Source organism: Furipterus horrens, unplaced genomic scaffold, assembly GCF_987537825.1.
Source record: "Furipterus horrens unplaced genomic scaffold, mFurHor1.1.pri manual_scaffold_5, whole genome shotgun sequence".
Lineage (NCBI taxonomy): Eukaryota > Metazoa > Chordata > Mammalia > Chiroptera > Furipteridae > Furipterus > Furipterus horrens.
This window is the reverse complement of record NW_028327175.1, coordinates 159,702,737-159,722,924: the sequence shown is the minus strand read 5'-3', so window position 1 is coordinate 159,722,924 and position 20,188 is coordinate 159,702,737. Positions and strand designations below refer to the sequence as shown.

The 20,188-nt window shown below is 47.2% G+C and overlaps 1 protein-coding gene across 3 annotated transcripts in view; it reads right to left on the bottom strand.

Annotated features, from left to right (window-relative positions):
• Nucleotides 1-12,921, bottom strand: part of TSPAN15 (tetraspanin 15) — a 54,182-nt gene extending 41,261 nt beyond the window's left edge. For 2 of the 3 annotated variants that reach the window (XM_090278127.1, XM_090278129.1), the window contains exon 1: nt 12,686-12,921. In XM_090278127.1, the coding sequence (XP_090134253.1) occupies nt 12,686-12,781 (96 nt within the window). In that variant the 5' untranslated portion in view covers nt 12,782-12,921. The remainder of the gene's footprint in view (nt 1-12,685) is intronic. The other variant, XM_090278128.1, reaches the window with a different exon arrangement.
• Between the last annotated feature and the right edge of the window lie 7,267 nt (nt 12,922-20,188).

Below are 20,188 nucleotides of genomic sequence, written 5' to 3'. Positions count from 1 at the left end.
AGAGGCCAGTCTGTCATAAACCACATGTCAGGCCTTTGTCCCCAGGCCTAGCAGCAGGTCCCTCTAGAATGGAGACTCCCACATCCCAGCGGGAAAGAATGATACCAGGGCGCAATCACTGGACAGTGACACTGTCCCTTCTGAACAATGGAAGTTGCCCTACCGGCCAGGGTTTAGAACCAGAGGCATTTGCTGTGTGGTCTGGTCTCAGCTTCCTCCTCTCTGAAAGGAAGGGACTGCAACAGATGGCCTCCAGGGTTCTTCGAAGTTCTACCCAACTGGAATTCCAAGCCACATCTTAACTGCCCCAAATGATGGGTGACACGCCTGTTCTAAAAGGTTGTAAGGGAATCCCCGCTGTTTTGCAGCCCCACTTGGCAAGCAGTTTTGATGTAACTACTTTCAGAGCCAGGAAGTCCTTCCTGACAGCTAACTTGCATTCCCTTCCCCTGTTTTAACCTCTTTCCATGAGGTTTTCCTTGCAGAGGGGAACCCCCTAAGAAACAAGTAATGGAGCACAACCTTTGACCTGTGTGGGCCTGTACAGCCAAAAGGGGTGGGGCCTCCGTGGGGCGGGGCCATTGGCCTCATTCCCGGTGACCTGTCCTCTCCCTCAAGCCACCCCCTCTCCTTCAGCACAGCCCACTGAAGGAAGGGGGTTTTCAGGGCCCTGCTGAATTGGGGCCCTCCCTAGTGAGGCAAATAGAGCTTGTATTAGTTTCCTGGGGCTGCCATAACAAATTACCACAAACCAGGTGCCTTAAAACAACAGAAATGTAATCTCTAACAGTTCTGGAGGCCAGGGTGTCACAGGGCCATGCTTTCTCCAGAGGCTCTAGTGAAAGAGCCTCCATGGCCTCTTCCAGCTTTAAAGTGTTCCTTGTCGTGGCTGCCTCTGCGTTCACATAGCCTTGTCTTCTCTGTGCCTTCTCCTGTCGCAAAGCTCTCGCAGCCCTTCTCTTATAAGGACACTTGTCATTGGATTTAAGGCACACTCAGGTGATCCAGGATGATTTCATCTCAAGATCCTGAGCCTAATTATATCTGCAAAGACTGTTTTTCCAAATAAGGTCACATTCACAGATTCTGGAGCATAAACATATCTGGGGGGCGGGGGGGTCACTATTTAACCCACTACAGAGCTCACTCGTCAGGGTCAGAAGTCCCCATTCTTCCACTAACTGGTCACGAGCTCATCACCATGACCCCAAGCAAGCTCATCCCACCTATCTGAAACTGTGTCCCCACCACCTGCTGCACCTCCCCTATGGGAGCCAGAACTGCAGGTCCCGAGAGATAACAGCCAGCTTCCCAACACATGCCTACGCATCAGCAATTCTCAAACTGGAGACATAATTAAAGGGAGGAAACATCACAGCTCACCTTCCAAGTGAATGAATCCCTGACTCAAGAAACTCAAATCCGCTGCTATAGAGACTTCTTAGAGTTCCAAAGTTAACTACAGACCAGATAAAAGGATGTTGTAAAGGTAACCAAAAGGAAAACAAAATTCTAAAACCACGAACCACCCCACACACACCCTTTGAGATACATCCCGGTCCCCTGAAGAAGCACAGCCTCCCACATTCCAAGGCTGGTGGTCCCACACACCTTCATCAGCCCTTCCTCGCCCAGGCTGGGCCCCACCAACTCCCTACCCCTGTACCCTCTCTTCTTCCTCCGGCTAGCATGCTCTCTCCCTTCTGGGTCCACTCCCTCGGTGGTGAGCCTCTTCCAGACATGTACAGAAATTTCCCTGGCACTCTGAGACTGTCCAGATTGTTGGCGAGACTGGGAACAGGATTCAGCTGGATAGAAAGGCATCTTGGAAACCAGGCCAGTCCCATCAGAATTCCCTCACAGATACCTCCATGAGCTGCATATTAGAATCACCAGGGAAAATTTAAAAATTATAGGCGCCTAGCCCCACCTCCCCCCAGATCCATGGAATCTGAGGATGGGGTCTGGACACATGTACACTCCTCGGGGGTGGGCGGCTTCGAGTCACTATCAGTGCCCACTGGGCTACAAGGTGCTGTCTTTTGACATCAGGGAGTGACCCAGTCTCAGAATTTGATGCCAGCCTTGAAAGCCCCACCCTACGCCACTTCAGCCAGGAGACTTCACCCCAACTTGTGACAGAGTGGGCCAGGGACTAGCCTCCACCACACTGCCAGGCCACCTCAGGGTCCACACCACCCGGCACACAATGGGTGTACGGGAACTGACCTCCTCACCTCAAGCACCTGCACAGTCCCCACACTGCACCCAGCCCTGCCCAGCGCCTAGGACCGGAAACAGCTAGGGGAGGCTGTGCGACTGGACCGAGGCCACATGTGCTGTATCCTGGGGGGTCGGGGGGGGGGGGGGCTCTCCTGCAGGAAGGAGGAAGACTCTGAGCCCTGACTGGGCCAAGACTGTTCTTTCTACCCTGTGGGCAAATATTTACTTCCAGGCAGGCCAAGATGCAAACGCCTTCTTCGGTAGGAAAGTCCCCTTTGGAGAAATTAAATAAAACACAGCATGCACCGTTTCCACAGTAAACAACTCATCTCAGGGATGGATGCAGATGGTTGGTTGTGCCACCCTTCTTAAGGCACTTAAGTCACCTCCCTTCTTAAGAGCCCCTATCTACACAGCTCGCGGGGTTGTTCTGAGGATCCAATGCGGTAAAGCAAAGGATGGCCAGGCAAGCACAGGATGGTGGCTCCTCCTGCGCTCCCCTGCCGACCCGCTCACCGCAGCCCGCGAGCTCTGGGCTCCTGCCTAGTGACGCAGCTCCTCCCAGCACCTGCACTGATGTTTACCACACCAGACACTCCGCTAAGAGAGACCTGAAGGCATCTCCCCACCCAAACCTGGCCCCTGTGGGATGCGCAACAGTTACCCTCTTCCCACAGACAAGGAAATTGAGGCACCGGGAGTTGTCCGTGACTTGTCCCTGGTCATGCAACCAGTCAGACCTGCTGCTCCCTCTGTCTGAGACGCTCTCCTGTGGCTGGCTCCTTCTCGCTCTCTGAGCCTCGGCTGCAATGCCATCTCCTTCTAAAGGCCTACCTTGACCACCCATCTGAAGCAGGAGCTCCCATCTCATCCTACTTGCTCCCTAATTTCCTCTTTTGCACCTATTATAAGCTATGCCTATTTACTGGTTTGCCTGTCTTCCAAGGCGTAAATAAAGCCTTTCTTGTTCATAGTTGTTTCCCATGGCTATCACAGTGCCCGGCATACGCAGTAGGCATCAAGTATTTGTTAACCAAATGAGCAAACAAGTTGTGCCCCCACCCTGGAAAGAATGGCAGGCAGGTCGAGAGTGCACTCCCCTGCCCTTACGGGTGTGGCTCGCTTTGTTGGGCATCATCCTACAAACCGAAAGGTCGGCAGATAAGATTCCTAGTCAGGGCACGTGCCTGGGTCGCAGGTTCAGTTCATGGTCAGGGCACATGCCAGAGGCAACCAATTGATGTTTCTCTCTCACATACATGTTTCTTACCCTCTCTTTCTCCCTTCTTCCCCTCTCTCTAAAAATAAATCAATAAAATCTTAAAAAGGAAAAAGAAAGACTGGACTCTCCTGCCTTCCACTTAGATGTCAATTCAAACCCACCCAGATCCAAAGGTTCTTTCTGGGAAAGGTCTCTCTTTCCAATCCCCTGTGTCCTGGCTTACCCAGAAGACATCATTCCCTGCATGTGGAACCAGCTGGTACAGAAATTTCATTATCAGTTCCTTATCGGGTTTACTGAGCCCCACCCCAGGTTGGCATTGTGAGTCACCCAGGGAGAAGAGGCACCAGGCAGGCAGTGGGAAGAAGGAGGCAGGTCATTCATTACTCCTGCTTCTCCGGAACAAACAACAAAGGCAGCAAAATCTCAATCCAGCCTTCCAACTTAAAACAACCCCTTCCTTCTGTGAGGGATCATGCACAGAAGCCTAGCCGAAGAGCAAAGAAACTTTCTCGGGGCTCAGTTTGCTCATGTGGAAGATGAGTGCATTGGAACTTGCTCCAAACCTCTTCCAGAGCTGCCCTCCTGATTCTCTAGACTTTAAAGACCTCATAGCCTGGCTGAGGGTGGGGATGACCTCTCTGCCCGAGGCCCAAGCCCAGGCCCTTTGCTTCCAGATTTTCTCTGACAGCTCATTAGGCATGGTGACCACTTCTCCAGTATAAAGGCTGCCTCACTTCCTGCTTCTTTCACTATTTTCTCTTTGAAATGCTTGCCTAGAACAAGAGGAAAATAGACCTGCCTAATGAATCAAGTACATTTTTTAAATTTAAGGAAATAAAATATGTACATATACATACAAGGGAGATGTATGGGTGTTTGCCAACATGTAACAGTGGTTCTCTCGGTAGAATTGAAAGTGTTTGTTATTGTCTTCTCTGTACTTACCTGAATTGCTTGAAATTTCTTAAAACTATGTACACATATTATTTTCACAAAAACAATGAAGCTCTTTTCAGAAGTTAGAAATTCCTTCTAGAAATTGGACCTACTTTCTTTCCTGCCTGGCTTCATCTAGTGCTTAAGTGGCAGGCCAGGTACCTAGCTCCTTCCAGAAATCCTGTCCTCTACCCCAATCCTGAGCCCTGACACCAGGGAGGCACCACTTCTTTCAGGAGAAGGGGCATGGCTGGTAAGGTCATGGTGACCCAAAGAAGGAACTGAAGTCAGGTGACCTAGGTCCTGGTCTGGGTCTGTCACTAACTTGCTGTGGGGTCTCAGCTGACTCGATTCCTCTCTCCAGGCCTCTGTTTAATCCTTAATAAAATGAAAAAGTGACACTTAGGGGTGCCTTTAAGGGCCCTTTTCATTCTCAGCCTATGGCTCTTGAGCACCTAGAATAAAAAAGAAGGTAGGGAAAGAATGGCTAACCTTTAAGTAGCTGATATAGTATTTCTTATGTACCAGGCATTGCTCTAAGCATTTCCTGTATATTAATTAATGCAATGATCTCAGCAACTCTCAGGCAGATTTTAGTACTACTCCTTTTACGAACAGGGCAATTGAGGTACATGGAAGCTAATGCTTAAGTCACTCAACCTATAAGTGCCAGAACTGGGATTTTAATCCAGGCAGCCTAGTCCAGAGTCCACACACTTACCGTTAATCGGGATGTATAAAGAATCACAGGCCAAGCTATGATAACAGGATCCATGCTTGGATAAGGTAACGAAAAGTCAATATTGCCTCCGACACTTACTACCTTCACTACTTAGCCACATCCACTTCCTTCCCACTCATTCCCCTAAGTTCTTTTCTTCCTAATATTACTCCTAATATTCCCAAAACATACTACTACTAATAATAATGATTAGTCAACTTCTCAATTGTCAAAGCAACAGGCTTGGTGCTTTCTAGAGAGCTAGTGTCTCCATGATCAGCCCCGCCCACTTGGCAAATTCAAGACCTCAGGAAAATCTAACACCGCTGGCCACTCACCCTGCTCAGCCTCTAATCCAGGTACTGTCATCTCAAATCCTTGCTTAAAAGACACAGATTGAGACTACACCACCCCAATACAATAGGCCTTCCATGAGCACCTACTGTGTGCCCAGCCCTGAAACCAGCATTTGAAAGAAGATATGAATGAGCTACGCCACTGACCTCCAGAAGCCCACAGTCCAGCAAGGAAAAACAGTCATGTAAACGGATCTCTAGAATATCCTGTGGTCAGTGCTAAAAATAGAGGTGTGTCCCCAGTGAGCTGAGGGCACATGTGTCAGAATGATTCACACTGCATGATGGGAAGATTGGTTCCAAGGACCTCTGGGTGAGTTCATTGCTTTGGAGACATCCTCAACAACCTCCCAGAAAGAGCAATCAACTGGGGGTAAGGACACCTGTAGGTTCATGCCAGCTTTGCTGAGTGACCCTCAAATACGTCCTCTCTGGACCCTGAGGTCTCCCTCTGAAAGCAAGACGGCCCCCAAGCGTGGGAAAGGAGCTCACTGTAAGTGGTTCAAAGTCATACTCACATTGACTCATGGACTGAGAAAAGTTTTCATTGTTCAATTCCCTTTTGATTCTCTCCATCACACAAAGAGGCAAATCTCAGTTTTGGTGCCAGTTTGTCTTTAAGCCTCTCAAATATTTGCCAACCTGCTTTTTGAAGAAAGAGGGCAGGCCTTGTGGCACCCACAAAACTTTGTTTTGTTTTCCTTGCACTGTACTTATTGTAATCGTTACCTGCTCTTTTTGATGAGGGAATATTGTTTTCCCATTGGTAGTAGTGATATAATTCCTTCTTTTAAAAACAAATTTAAGTTTAAAAAGTGAGTTTAAAGAAATACAGCTAATAATGTTACGATTGGTAAAACCTCTATGTGGAGGCAACTTAACATTTATCAACATTGTAAGCACACATACAAAACCAGACAAAGCTGGCCTATGTAGTGATTACCAGTAGAGGGAAGGGGTAGGGACTGGGAGTAGGAACAAGGGGGGGTTCTGGCTTCTGCTGTCCATTCTGTTGGTTTTCCCAGGGGTTCTTAATACAGGTTTGTTCACTTTATAAAAATGTATCATGTTGTATACACTTATGATTGGTGCATTTCTGCATATATATTATACATTCACATATCCCTTAACCCAGCAATTCCACTTCTGGAAATTACCCTGCAGACATGCACACATATGTGCAAAGCAACCCATTCAAAGATGCTCACTGCAGCACTGTTTACAGTAACTAGAAATTGGAAACAACCTGAGTTCCCCAGCTGGGGACTGATTAAATAAATTTTGGCATAACCTACAGTGAATTCTATATAGCCATCAAACAGAAAGAGGCAACCCCTAACAGAGCTCCAAAATTTACATGGATTTAAATCTAAACGAAGAGGTAAGGGCAGAACTGTGTATAATGTGTTATTTTATGTGTGTGGGGGGGAGAATATAATACATACACATGTATGAGAAGGAACCCCCCACACACAAAAAAAAAAAAATTTATAAAAAATTGTGTATTTATTCTTACATGTTTAAACTTCAGTTGCTTTCAAAGTATTCTTTAATGCAATACACTTATCAAGATGTTTTTTCTGCTGCTCAAAACAATTTTTGAACTTGTTGATTTTGATGCCTTTTGGTGCTTCTGCTGTTTTTTGTTTAACCTCTTCCACATCACCAAAACGTTTCCCTTTGAGGACTTCTTTTCATCCAGGGAAACAAAAAAAAGTCACTCAGGGTGAGAGTGGGTGAATAGAGAGGGTGGGGCATGGATGTCATGCCATTTTTGGTCAAAAACTGCTGAACACTCAGCACAGAGTGGGCAGGTACACTTGTAAATCACCCATCAAGATATGGGCACACACGTTGAAAGTCTTAAAAAAAAATTTACTGAAGCCGAACACAGCCTCTCACAACAACGCCAGCTGGTACACTGATACAGATGGGACCCTAGAATACTCACCTAGCGGGGGAAGCATGTACTACAGGGGGCCTGCCCTCCAGAAGATAATTTGGATTTTTTGGTGGGGAGGTCCCCCCTCATATGTATCTAGGGCATCCTATGGTTAGGACATTAGCTCAGAAAAGATTCACAAGAAACTTATAATAGATGTCCCCTCTGAACAGTGCAAACCAGGGAGAAGTGGAGAAGGGAGGCTTGTCACTAAAGAATACCCTTTTATACTTTTAAATTTTGTACAGAATCTTGAGACTCCTGGTCAAGGTTGAGGCATAAGTAGACATATCTCATCTCCTTGCTCAACCACATCAAAATTACAACTAAATCACAGAACAATCATCACGCAGAACTGTCAGAAATTGAATTGAATGGAAGTCTGAAAACTACAGAATTAAAGAAACCACCTCCATCCAGACTGGTAGGAGGGGTGGAGACATGGAAGGGACTGATCCTATATCCACATATGGTGGATAAAAATTTGGGAGGACTATCTTGGGAGTAAGGAGTCCCAGCCCCCCACCAGGCCCCCCCAGCCCAGGGTTCCAGTGCCAGGAAGATAAGTCCCCATAACTTCTAGCTACAAAACCAGCAAGAACTCAGTCAGTAGAAGAAACTCCTGGAGTTCCAGGCAGTTCCCCTTAGAGAACCCACACATAGACTTACTCAGACTCACTCCCTCTGAGTCCAGCAGTAGGGTAGCAGCTTGAAAGTTACCAGTGGCATACAGGGAGGAACTGAATTGTCTGGCATCAAGGCAAGAGCTGGGGAACAGCTTTCTTTCACACAGAAAGGCAGGCAGAAGTCCATAGAGTCACATATCCAGCAGGCAGGTGCCATTTCTGGGACTCCATCAACTTGGCTAACATTGTTTGCCTTGCCTTGGAGATCCCCTGAGACTCTGTCCCACCCAATTTATGGGCCCACCCAAACTATTAGCCATGATTTTTCCATAATGATGACTGGTCTTGGCTCATGCTTCACAACTTCCTAAATTCTACCAAACTAGCAACAGTAGGCCTCAGTGAATGCCCAGCCCTCTGTGAATCTTACTAAGTGGCCCCAGGCCCAGCACCAGCAGCAACCAGCCTAGATTCACAGCTTGGCTTCACCTGGGAGACTCCAAGCCCAGCACAGGTAGCAGCCATCTCAGATTGTTGTATAGCTCAGGCAGGGTGTCCCAGGCAAAACACAGGTGGGGGCCGACCTTGGGCTGCACCACCCGGGAAACCCCAGAACAGTACACCCAGTGGACAGCCACAGACCCATCAGAGCACCACCACCCTGCCCCTGCACAGCTGATCCTCCATGGAGAGCAGAGGTTGGTGGTCAGTGGTCACAGCCAGTCCTTGCAGCTGACTGGCCTGGGTAAATCCTTCCCATTGATCTACCAACAGCAATCAAGGCTCAGCTACAAGAGGAGTGTATACTCAGTCCACATGAAAGGTGCACCTTGAGTACTCAGTTTAGGTGATAGAGGAGGATGTCCCACTGGACCCTGCAGGACACCTACTACATTAGGCCATGCTACCAAGACAGGGAGTCATAGCAGCTCTACCTAACACATAGAAACAAACACAGGGAGGCTGCCAAAATGAAGCGACAAAGAAACATGGCCCAAATGAAAGAACAGATCAAAGCTCCAGAAAAAGAGCTAAACAAAATGAAGATAAGCAATCTACCAGAGGCAGAGTTCAAAACACTGGTTATTAGGATGCTCAAGGAACTTAATGAGGACCTCAGGAGCATAAAAAGATCTAGTCAGAAACGAAGGATTCACTAATTGAAATAAAGAACAATTTACAGGGAAACAACAGTAGAGTGGATGAAGCCAAAAATCAAATCAATGATATGGAGCATAAGGAAGCAAAAAACAAGCAATCAGAACAAGAAGAAAAAGAATTTTTTAAAGATGAGGATAGTATAAGCAGCCCCTGGGACACCTTCAAGCATTCCAACATTCACATCACAGGGGTGCCAGAAGGAGAAGAGAAAGAGCAAAAAATTGGAAATCTGTTTGAAAAATTAATAAAAGAAAACTTCCCTAATTTGGTGAAGAAAACAGACATGAAGCACAGAGAGTCCCAAACAAGATGGAAGCAAAGAGGCTCACTCCAAGACACATCATAATTAAAAGGCTAAAGTTTAAAGATAAAGAGAGAATTGTAAAAGTAGCAACAGAAAAGAAGAGAGTTATCTACAGGGGAGTTCCCATAATACTGTCAGCTGATTTCTCAAAAGAAACTTTGCAGGCTAGAAGGGACTGGCAAGAAATATTCAAAGTCATGAAAAGTGGGCACCTACAGCCAAGGTTGCTCTACCCAGCAAAGCTATCATTTAGAATCAAAGGGCAGATAAGAGCTTCAAAACAAGAAAAAACTAAAGGACTTCATCATCACCAAACCATTATTATATGAAATGTTAAAGGAACTTATTTAAGAAAAAGAAGATCAAAGCTATAATCAATAAAGTGACAATAAATAAATATCAACAACTGAATCTAAAAAAAAAAACTAAGCAAACAAGAACAGAGAGAATTGTGGATACAGAGAGCATTTTGATGATTGCCAGATGAGAGGGGTTGAGGAGATTAAGAAGTACAAATAGGTAGCTACAGAATAGCCATGGGAAAATAAAGTACAATATAGGAAATGGAGCAGCCACAGAACTTACATGTATGACTATGGATGCAAACAATAGTGTGGGGATTGCCTGAGGGAGTGGGGGGTGCTGGGTGGAGGGGCTAAAGGGGGAAAAATTGAGACAACTTTAATCACATAATCAATAAAATATAATTTAATAAATGAAAAAAATCTGTACAGTATCTTTATTGGATGATAAGTTTTAAGCAAAAAGTCTCACAGAAGGTATGTGACTATGATAAAAATTTACACCCCTTCCAGACCTATAGACTAAAATGAAAGTGTTAGTATTCTGGGCTTATAAAATAAGTAACCTTTGGCACCACTCCTCCTCCTGAGGGATGGCACCGGAGATGATGGGATTTCCTATAATAATTTCCAATTAACAGCAAACCCAGTCTTGGACAAATTATTTACACTGGACCTCCACCCTGTAGTCAGACTCTGGCACCTGGAGTGGCAGGTGACTGAGTACCTGGCATAGGTGGGAAGATTTTTAAGCAGAAATACTTCTAGCAATGGGAAGTTAAGGATTTGGTAAGCCAAGCTCAGTTGGCTAGAGTGGAAGGATTCCAAGTTCTGAGTCCCACCCTGCCCTGAGAAAAAAAGCAAAGCGAGGGCCATATGGTGGTCTTCTCTCTGGGCTGCAGGGGGCAATGACAGAACAAGGCCTTGAAAGTTCAAGTTTAAGTTTAATGGCATAACTTTCTTTTGTATAGCACTTGGTTTGCCCACATGTCACTCTCTCCCCACATCACTTAACCTAAAAACAGTCCAATGAGGTATGGAGCACAACAGCAGTTACCCATTCTGCAGATAGGAAAATAGAGGTACAAGAAGGTTAAAAGACTGTTCAGTGATTACATATGGAGAGAAGGGGTGAGGCCAGAAACATAACCCCCACTTTCTGACTCCTGGTCTTCCCTTATTTTCCCTCCTCCCCACCCATCAATTTTAGCCTTCCCTCTTTCAACTCTGACCTATTGAGAGGCCAGACAAGCAAGGGGCAGGCAAAGAATCCCAGAATCAGAACTGGGGGACCTATGAAACCAGCTAGCCCAACAGTTTTCAACCCTGACTACACACTAGAATTACCTGGAGAGCTTAAATAAGTTAAATAAATACCTATGCCCAGGTACCTGCAGTGTTTTTAAAACTCTCTAGTGGACTCTGGATGCAACAATGGGAGACAGCTGCCAAATGAGAGCTTAAATCACCCCCCACCTCAACCCCACATTCACCCTGCTGCCTCCCTGGAGTTTCCACCAACAGGTCTGTGCTCCATCCTCTGGCCCCCAAACATATGGCTCATCTCTCTTCTATGTTATGTGGTGTCAAAGACCTGGACTGGGAGCTGGGCTCACCTAGCCTTCTAGATGGGTGAGTCATTTAACAGCTCTGAGGCCCTCAACAGGCAAATGACTTGCCTAAGATCTCCTACAACAAGACTGGAATCGGGAGGGCAGTCACATTGGCAGAGGGGTCACATGGAAAGCCGGGCCTGATGGCAGATCTAGCATTTCCTGCTAGTAGAATAGACTCAACAAGGGGCTGAGGAGGAGATCAGGAGTGTGTGTGTGTTGCCACTCCTTCTCCCCTTCCTGGGGAAGTCTGCCTTGTGGCATACTGGGGGCAGGGGCCTATAATACAGTGGCAGGACTAAAATTGAACTGTAGAAAGATGTCCTCTTTTCTAGGAGGGCTCAGCCTAGTCCGAAATATCCATGAAGAAATCCAGTCTCTTGGGACACTTTATCAGGAGGACCCAGTTTCCCTGCCCACAATAATTTTAAAAAGGCTCACACTTGCTGAGTCTTCACTGGTCCCTGTGCTAAGCACTGTACTTGGCCTACTTTATTTAATCTCCACAACCACCCTAAAAGTTTAATATAATTACTGTCTCCGTTTGCAGATGAGGTAACTATGGCCTAGAGAGTTGAAATAACTTCCCCAAGATCACTCAGCTAGAATGTGGAATTGGCAGAATTTTAAGGCTGGTGCATGTCCAACTACCGCCATAGTGCCCAGCAACAAGTGGGCGCGGAAAACGTTACTAAGTACCTAGGAGCGGCCGGCGGGAGACCTCCCCATATGTCTGTCATCTGGTGGAAGCTTCCCAACAACTCCGCCGACAAAGCACGCACATCCTCCCGGTACATCCTCCTTCCACTCAAGAGGAAACCAAGAGCAATTGGGAAACATCTTGTTCGGGAGCTTCAGCAAGTTAATGGTGGGACGGGTCCGAGAGCGCAGGTCCGCAAAACCTGACCACGTCTCCTCCACAGACTAATGGGGAGGTGAACTCAGTAATACCCAGCAGTCGGGGTGGGCGCGGCCGACGCGGGAACCGAGGCCTGCCGGCAGCAGTCAACTGCTGGTCAAGTGCACGCAGGTGAGCTAGGTGGTGCTCCTTCTTCGTAGCCAATTAACTCTAAGGCTCCCGATCAGGCTGCAGGAATTCAGGCTGAGCTCGGTTTCCAGATTGTCCTGGTTCCGAGGGAGAGCGTAACGAGGAGCCAGGCGTGCACTCCCGTGCCCTCCCAGGAGCAGCCAAGTCTGTATCTAACCCTGGACTCGGCGTGGGGAGGTCGGGGGAGTGCCCCCATCTCCATCCCCGGAACCTACTGGGGTCACTCACCCAGAACACTGTAGAGTAAATGACGAGCGAAAACTTGAGCCAGAGGTAAGAGAGGCGCGCGCAGTAGCGCACCTGCTCCGAGTCCCCGCGGGGCATCCTGGGCACACCGGGCGCGGGGATCCGGGGCTCCCTGACAGCTCCCTGGCAGCGAGCAGCCCCACCTGTGGCTGCCTACCGGGCTGCCGGCCCCGCCGCCGCCGTCGCCGCTCGCTCCGGGACTGACACCGGCAAACCGCAATAACAGCCAGGGCCAGGGACTAGCCAGCCCCAGCGGCCAATGGGCGCGAGGCACCCGCCCAGCCTCTGGGAGGGGGCGGGAGGGGGGCGGGGCTAAGGCCCAAGACCCAGAGGAGGAGTAGGGAGGGGAGGGGTCGAGGTTTTTGCAAAGGAGGTCTCTTGCCACTCTGGAAGCGCCCATACTAATGGGCCGTGACAGAGTATCTGCAGAGGGGCTGTAGGGAGAGATCCAGCGTGCCTAATCCGGGGCGCATAGAAATGCACATTTTCCACTGTCGTCTAGAGGACAGACCATGGGAAAAGGACAGAACCTAACCGCTAAGGTGCTAAAACGTGCAAGATATGGACTGGAATAAGGAAGCGGAGTTGTTCAGCCTAAGGAAGACGGAGTGCCCCCCATCTAGGAAGGTGTAGTGCAGCAGACCAAGGTGGGGCTAAGGGGCCCCCACAGAGCTGGGGTCCTGAGTTTCCTTTTGTAATAGACCCCCTTTACCCAACCAGCCTCCGGGTATCCTTTCCTCAGTGGCCAGGTGAAATCCCAACCCTGCTTTCAGGGACCCTTTTCTCTGGGAAACCCTCCTCCACGCCCACCCTCAGGCCAGATTATGGTCCCCTTCCTTGCACACACTCAGCCCAGGTCTGGCCCAGCCTCTTCCCACCAGGCCTTTCCTCTCCCTGGTGCTACAAGTGGCTATGACTTGTCTCCCAGAGCTAGATGTCCCTGGCTTGACAACTTTCCTTGCTCCCTAGGCCTAGCTCAGCCTGCAGATTGGAAGTCAATCTTTGTGGCTTTGATAATGAAATGTATTGCCCAGAGGTCATGAGCTCAAGGCAGTACTGGGTGGGGTCCCTGGTGGTGACTCCAGGAATGGCACTCTTGTCCAGGTCCCTTGTCCTGGACTCCCAAGTTTCCTGCATGCATAGACTCCCAGGGAGATACACACTTCTGCAGCCCAGCCCCCAGGGATCTGCTCTAGAAGGGAGAAAGTAAGATCTGGGGTGGGTGGGAGCAATGTTTTTCCCTGAAGGGTTAAAGGGAAGTCACATTTCTAGGTACAAAAGGAGCAGGCCCTGCAAGGGTGTTATTTTGGGTAGAGACAGGGAACCAGGGACTGCTGCAGAATACCTTCAGAGGAATAACTGAGGTCCAAGAACACAGCGTTCATAGTTGTCCTTTCTGTCCTTTGAGGAGGAGGAAACTAATTCCTTATCCCTCTTTGGGGGACTAGCTTCCCTCCCCCAGCCCCTCAGGGCTAGTCTGCACCCAGTCTTTGAGGCACTGGTCTCCACCCCCTGGAGGGCTAGTTCAGCACCTTGTCCTCTGAGGGAGTAATCTGTCTCCCTCTCCCTGGGGCTTAGCCTCCTAGTCTACACACACCACACAACACACACCCATCTGAGCCCTGGGAAATGACACTGAGACACCCCTGCAGAGGGAACCCAGAGTTCTTTGGGGTTGGCACAGCCTTCCCTGGGCTCCTGAGCTCCTACATGGTTCCTCCCCACCCCCAATACGAATCCCAAGTGCTGAGGGCTGTCCCTCAGCCACACTTGCAAACACTTGAGACTTCAGAAGTGGCAACCTATTTTCAACTTTTCCTTCCTTTTGCCAGGAGCATTGGGATAGGGATCAGCAGATCTGGTGCCAATCCTGGTTTTGCCATTAACTTTTTGTGAGACTGTTAAAATATGTGGTATAGATAGTGTGTCATACAGGTGTGAGTGTGACACTGGCTGCAGATTAGAAACACCTGGTGAGCTTTAAAGGAGTCCTGAGATCCAAGCCCCACCCCAATCAAGTCAGAATCTCTACCTATGGGAACCTGGAAATTGGTAACCCTGTAAAGGTCGGGTACTTTCTAAAGTGCAGCCAGGACTGAGCATCACTAGTGTAGAGGTAGTCATGAGGGTGAGGTGGTCAGCCAGCATTTTGTCAGAAAGGCCACACTCCAGAGGTCACTCAGCCTATCTAGTTATATGCTGATAAATGTTTAATAACTGTCTTTCCATGGGGGAGGACCCTGTCACCAATTTCTTTAGTGTAAATACCTCCACCATATCTGATTCCAAGTTACCAACTCGAAGTCAATGAACCTGGGAGTTAGAGAAACAAACACAATCACCACAGCAGCCTCGGAAGCTCTCCATGTCTCAGTCCACACCCCACCCCCAAGCTTTACTGATTAGCATAAAGAATGCCATAATATGGGGGACTCAAATGTTAGAAAATTTTAGTTTAGCTTAGTAATCAATGTATGTAAAAAGTTATTGTTTCAGGAACTGGAGGTATGACCCGCTTTGACTCCATGAAACCATAAGCTGTTCCACCTTTGTGCCTCAGGACGACTGCAAGCTATCAAGGCCATATATGAGCCATTGCACTCCAGGGTGAGGTGACCACGACCCAGGACACAAGGACCACTGCCCAGGGCCCAGACGAAAGAATGCTGCAGCTTTTATTCAATTAACCTTTTCCCTGAATTCCAAACTCCTTACCTACACTTCTCTTCTCCTTATAAAAAGGTTCCACTTATAATAGAATTTAAGACAGTCTGTGATGGTACAAACCCTCCATCTTCTCAGGTCGCTGACCCTCTGAATAAAGCACCCATAAAGATTCAGTCCCTGTCTCTGCTCACTGGGTCTGCTAGTGACAGGCAGCACGGACACTGGCTTTTCCGGTTTCAATAATGAATGTATCAGTGAAATTCATGGCTTATTCATTAGCATGTCAGGAATTAGAAATGGCCTCTCCTCTGGTGAAATTAGTAGTATTCAAGATATGTAGATGGGCTAAAATGGTTTGGGGTCACTACCCATTCCTTGTTCAGAGTAAAAGAATCTCCTTTAGGGATGATGCACTGGCTGAATCCTTGAGGGGTCCCATGTTCAAGGTATTCTGGTTGCCTGATGTGACCATCAGTCTAACTCAATCCTGCCTCATATGTTGTCTTCCTTGAGTGCACCTTTCATGCATGGTGGTCAAGCACCTAAAAGGACAGGGAGCTGGGCCTTCACTGACTTTACAGAAAAGATTATATGAACCGGTTTTGCGGCTACTTTCTAATAAATGTTTGTTTTATAAATATTTGTATGGGTGACAGAATTTGTTCTGAGATCTGTTTTCTTGATAACTTGGCAGAGAGCTCGTAGGTGGAAATAACCCTCACTTTTAGAGGCTGCTACTGTTTACGGAAAAGAATCTCAGGATGGTGCCCGGCCAACTTGGCTTGCATAAGTCTGCCTTCATACCACTGGACAAGTGATGGTACCTGTGCCTCTGTTTCCCCATGTGTGAAACCATGAGGTTGGATTGTTTCCCTTCTAGCTCTAGCAGCCTTAGCTGTAGTCCTCAGTCAAGTCATACAGAGCTTTGCCTGTGTCGGGTAGACAAGAGCATCTACCTGTTCAGAAGTGTGGGGCTGTGGGGACATGCAACATGTATAAAACATACATGAAAAGGGTGATTTCAGATACTGAGATGTGCTGAAGATCTGGGAGAAGAGCTTCTAAGTGGAATAAACAGCAGTGGAAAGAGCATGAGATAGGAAAAGTCTTGGAGAGGTCCCTGGGGCTTACGCAAGGGATCCAGGGAGAGTAGAAGGGGCCAAGGTCAGAGACATAGGCAGAAGCCTCGTAGATTTGATAAATGGTGTAGATTTACGTATGTGCCGTTTCGGTGACAGAGTCACTGGTAGGTCTGACGCAGGGGTGTGATGCAGATCTGATTTATGCTTCAGCAGGCTGCTGCATTGAGGATGAACAAGAGGGGGCCAGGGCTGGGATGGGAGAAAAGCTGGTTAGGAAAACATTGCAGCAGTCCCAGGGCAAGAAGTCTGTGGCTTGGGCTAGGGACACAGCACTGGACGGTGACAAGAGGTTACATTGGGGAAATATCTTAGAGATAGAGCCAAGAGGGCTCACTGATAGATTGGGTATGGAATGTGAGGAAGAGAGAAATCAAGGATGATCCTACAGGCTTTTACCTTGAGCAACTAAGTAGATGTTTCTGTCATTTACAAAGTGAGGAAGGTTAGGAAGAGAAGGGGTTAGAGGAGGTTGGGTCAAAAAATTACTTTGGCCATTCCCTTTTTTGAGATCATCCAAGTGGATTTGACCAGGGAACTCAGAAGTGAGTTTACAGTGGATGATATAAATTTGAGAGTCATCAGATCAATTTAAACCATGGATCTACATGAGATCATCTAGGGAGAAAATGTAGCAAGAGAAGAGAAGACAAAGGCAGACTCTTGGGTCCTCCAACATTGACAGAATGAAAGACTGGCAAAGAAAACAGGTGAGGTACAGCTGATGAGGTAGAAGGATGATGAGGCTGGTGAAGTGACAGGAATGTCTGGAGAAGAAAGGGCTTCAAGAAGTTAAAAGAGATCATGACTGGTATGGCTCAGTGGGTTGGGTGTCATCCTAAAAACCAAAAAGTCGCCGGTTCAATTCCCAGTCAGGGCACATACTTGGGTTGCAGGCCAGGTCCCGGGTTCCCAGATTGATGGCGTTCAAGAGGCAACTGATTGATGTCTCTCTCCCTCTCTTTCTCCTTTCATCTCCCTCTCTCTAAAAATAAATAAATACAATCTTTAAAACAAAAAAAAGTTAAAAGAGATGTACAATAGAACTTAGTGTCCTGAGAACTCCTCTTAATACACGGAGGCTTTAATGGTGTCCTGTGAGGTCAAGTGGGAGGAGAGCAGAGAACTGACCATCAGCTTTAAAGATGTGGGTCATTGATGACTTTGATAAGAGTCTTTCAATAATGCAATGGAGGCTAAAGCCAATTGAAGAGGATGGAGGAGAGAAAGGAAGGGGAAGAAATGGAGGAGGAAAGTACAGATAACACAGGAAATGCACACTCCCAGGCAAAGGAAACTATTCACATGGGAGGGAGTGCCTAGGGGAAATTCTTCCCAACCCACCAAACATCCTTTAAGGCCAAATACGCAAGAGTTGGCCTCTAGTTTGGAGAATTTAAATAGCCAGAAATTCTTAGCAGTTTCTCCGTTGTTAAAGAACAGAATTCAACCAATTAAATTTGAAGATCTATTTGCTTTATTAAGCGATTCATGAACTAGAAGAGTGCTCAGAGGAGTTGTGCAAAATGGAAATTGTTCAAAAAGAGGCTGGGACTTAGAAGTTAAAAGAGTGAATTAGTTTGGGCAAGGACTGCTTCTCTTAGGGGAAGGCAGGGGGTCTTATCAATCAGATTACCTCACTAGTGTGGATCAGGAAATTTCAGACCGATTGATTTAAAATTCCTGTCCTGGGAGAGGCTAAAGTCCAATTAGGTTAGTTACTAAGTCTTGTCTTGGTGATGTGGCTTAGCAAAAGTGCCTCCATTTTGGCCTGTGGTTTCTTTTTTTCATAACAAGAGTCGGAATCTATTTCTTCACCTCTTGAATCTAGGTCAGCCCTTTTAATTGCTTTCACCAACAGAATGTGACCAAAGTGAGTTTGTTTCAGAGTTCTAAGCCTAGGAATCAAGAGGACTTACAGCTCCTTCTTCGTGCCTTCTCAAAATGCTGCTGCCTTGAGAACAAATCTGAGCTAGTCTGCTGGAGAGACGACAGTGACGGACCCAAGGTTCCCGGCTGACAGCCACCGACTACCAGACATTTGGATGAAACCACCTTAGATCCCCCCAGCCCATCACCCCCACAGCTGACTGCATCTACGTGAGTGACTCCAGGCATGACTAGCTGAGCCCAGCCCAAATGTGCCCACCTAGAAAATCATGAATTAATATGTCATTGTTGATTCAAGGCATGAAATTCTGGAGTGGTTTAGTCTTAGAGCAGAAAAACAAATAAAACCCATGAACTCAAATACTATTCCCTTCTTTTCGCATCTTCCTCCAGTTCTTCCCCCAAAGTACTGCACTTGCGAGTCTATACATTTATTCTTAAGAAGAGAGTTCAGCTGTGCTTCAGGTTTTCCATGACTGTTCAGTGCCATCCCTGGCTGATTTTAGGCCACATCTCCTTCCCAGCCCATTTTAACTCTCAGTGATCTCCATTTATTCTCTACCAATTATTCATTTGACATCAAGTACTGAGCTGTGGGCTTTCACATAATTACTTCTTTTTTTTTTTTTTTAATTTATTTTTAGAGAGTGGGGAAGGGAGGGAGAAAGGGAGAGAAACATTGATGTGCAAGAAATACATCCATCAGTTGTCTCTTGCATGCCCCCAACTGGGGGTGGGGGGTGGGGCTGGCCCGCAACCCAGGCATGTGCCCTGACTGGGAATCTAACTGGCAACCTTTTGGTTTGCAGGCCAGTGCTCAATCTACTGAGCCATACTAACCAGGGCCACATAATTACTTTTTAATATCTCACAAGCCATGGAATTTGACATGCGAATCCCACTATACAAATGAGAAAACTGAAGTTCAGAGGAGTAACTGACTTCTCCACCAGGAAGTTCAAGTGCTTTGTGACCCAGCAAACAATACGCCTTCTATTTTCATGCGGTTGTGGCTCCAGCTACACTAGAATGAAACAACTTAACTATGGACTTTGGAAAGTAACTAGGAACAATACATGCAGCTCAAATACTGGTTAGAGCTGAAACTTTACATGAGTTGTTGTAGATTACTGCAAGATGGTAGTTCCATGAGATTTTAAGGTTTTGTTTTTTTAAAAAGGGATCTATCAAGTCTGGAAATGCTGCTGGACTTCTTTATAGCCTTTAATGTGAGAATGGAAATTATGTATCTTGAGGAGGAGAGGATACTCAGCCTTTCTCAACTATATTTAACCATACAGCTCTGTTTTCCCAGACACCAGCTACCAACATCTCAAAGAACTAGTAGCCTTCAGAATGTCCTTTGGGAAATGCTGTCTCATGGGACTGGTTCCTAATTCTTCTGGAGTTGAAAGTGAGCTCCTCATAGTTATATGCTGTATACTTAAGAGGAAAGTAAAAAGCAACAGATACTGTTTCTGTTTTGTGTTTGACTTTGCAAAATACAGAACTTTCTCTGCTATGATTATCAGAAACCAGATCCGTCTGTGACCACACCTTGTAGGGCCCTTCAGGGGTGAGGAACATACACTGGTGACTTTGGGGCCCAAGAAGATTCCGGACAAGAGCCCCCAAGGAAAGCCAAAGGCTCAGTACTCAGAGTAGCCTGGGTCACTTCAGTGGTTTTTCATCCCTAAAGAGCTGCTTCTAAAAGGCTTGCTCCTTCTGGCCCCTCTCCCTACTCCCCTTCCCTGCCCCCAGGGAAGGCTGACTGCCCCAGCCCCCTCTC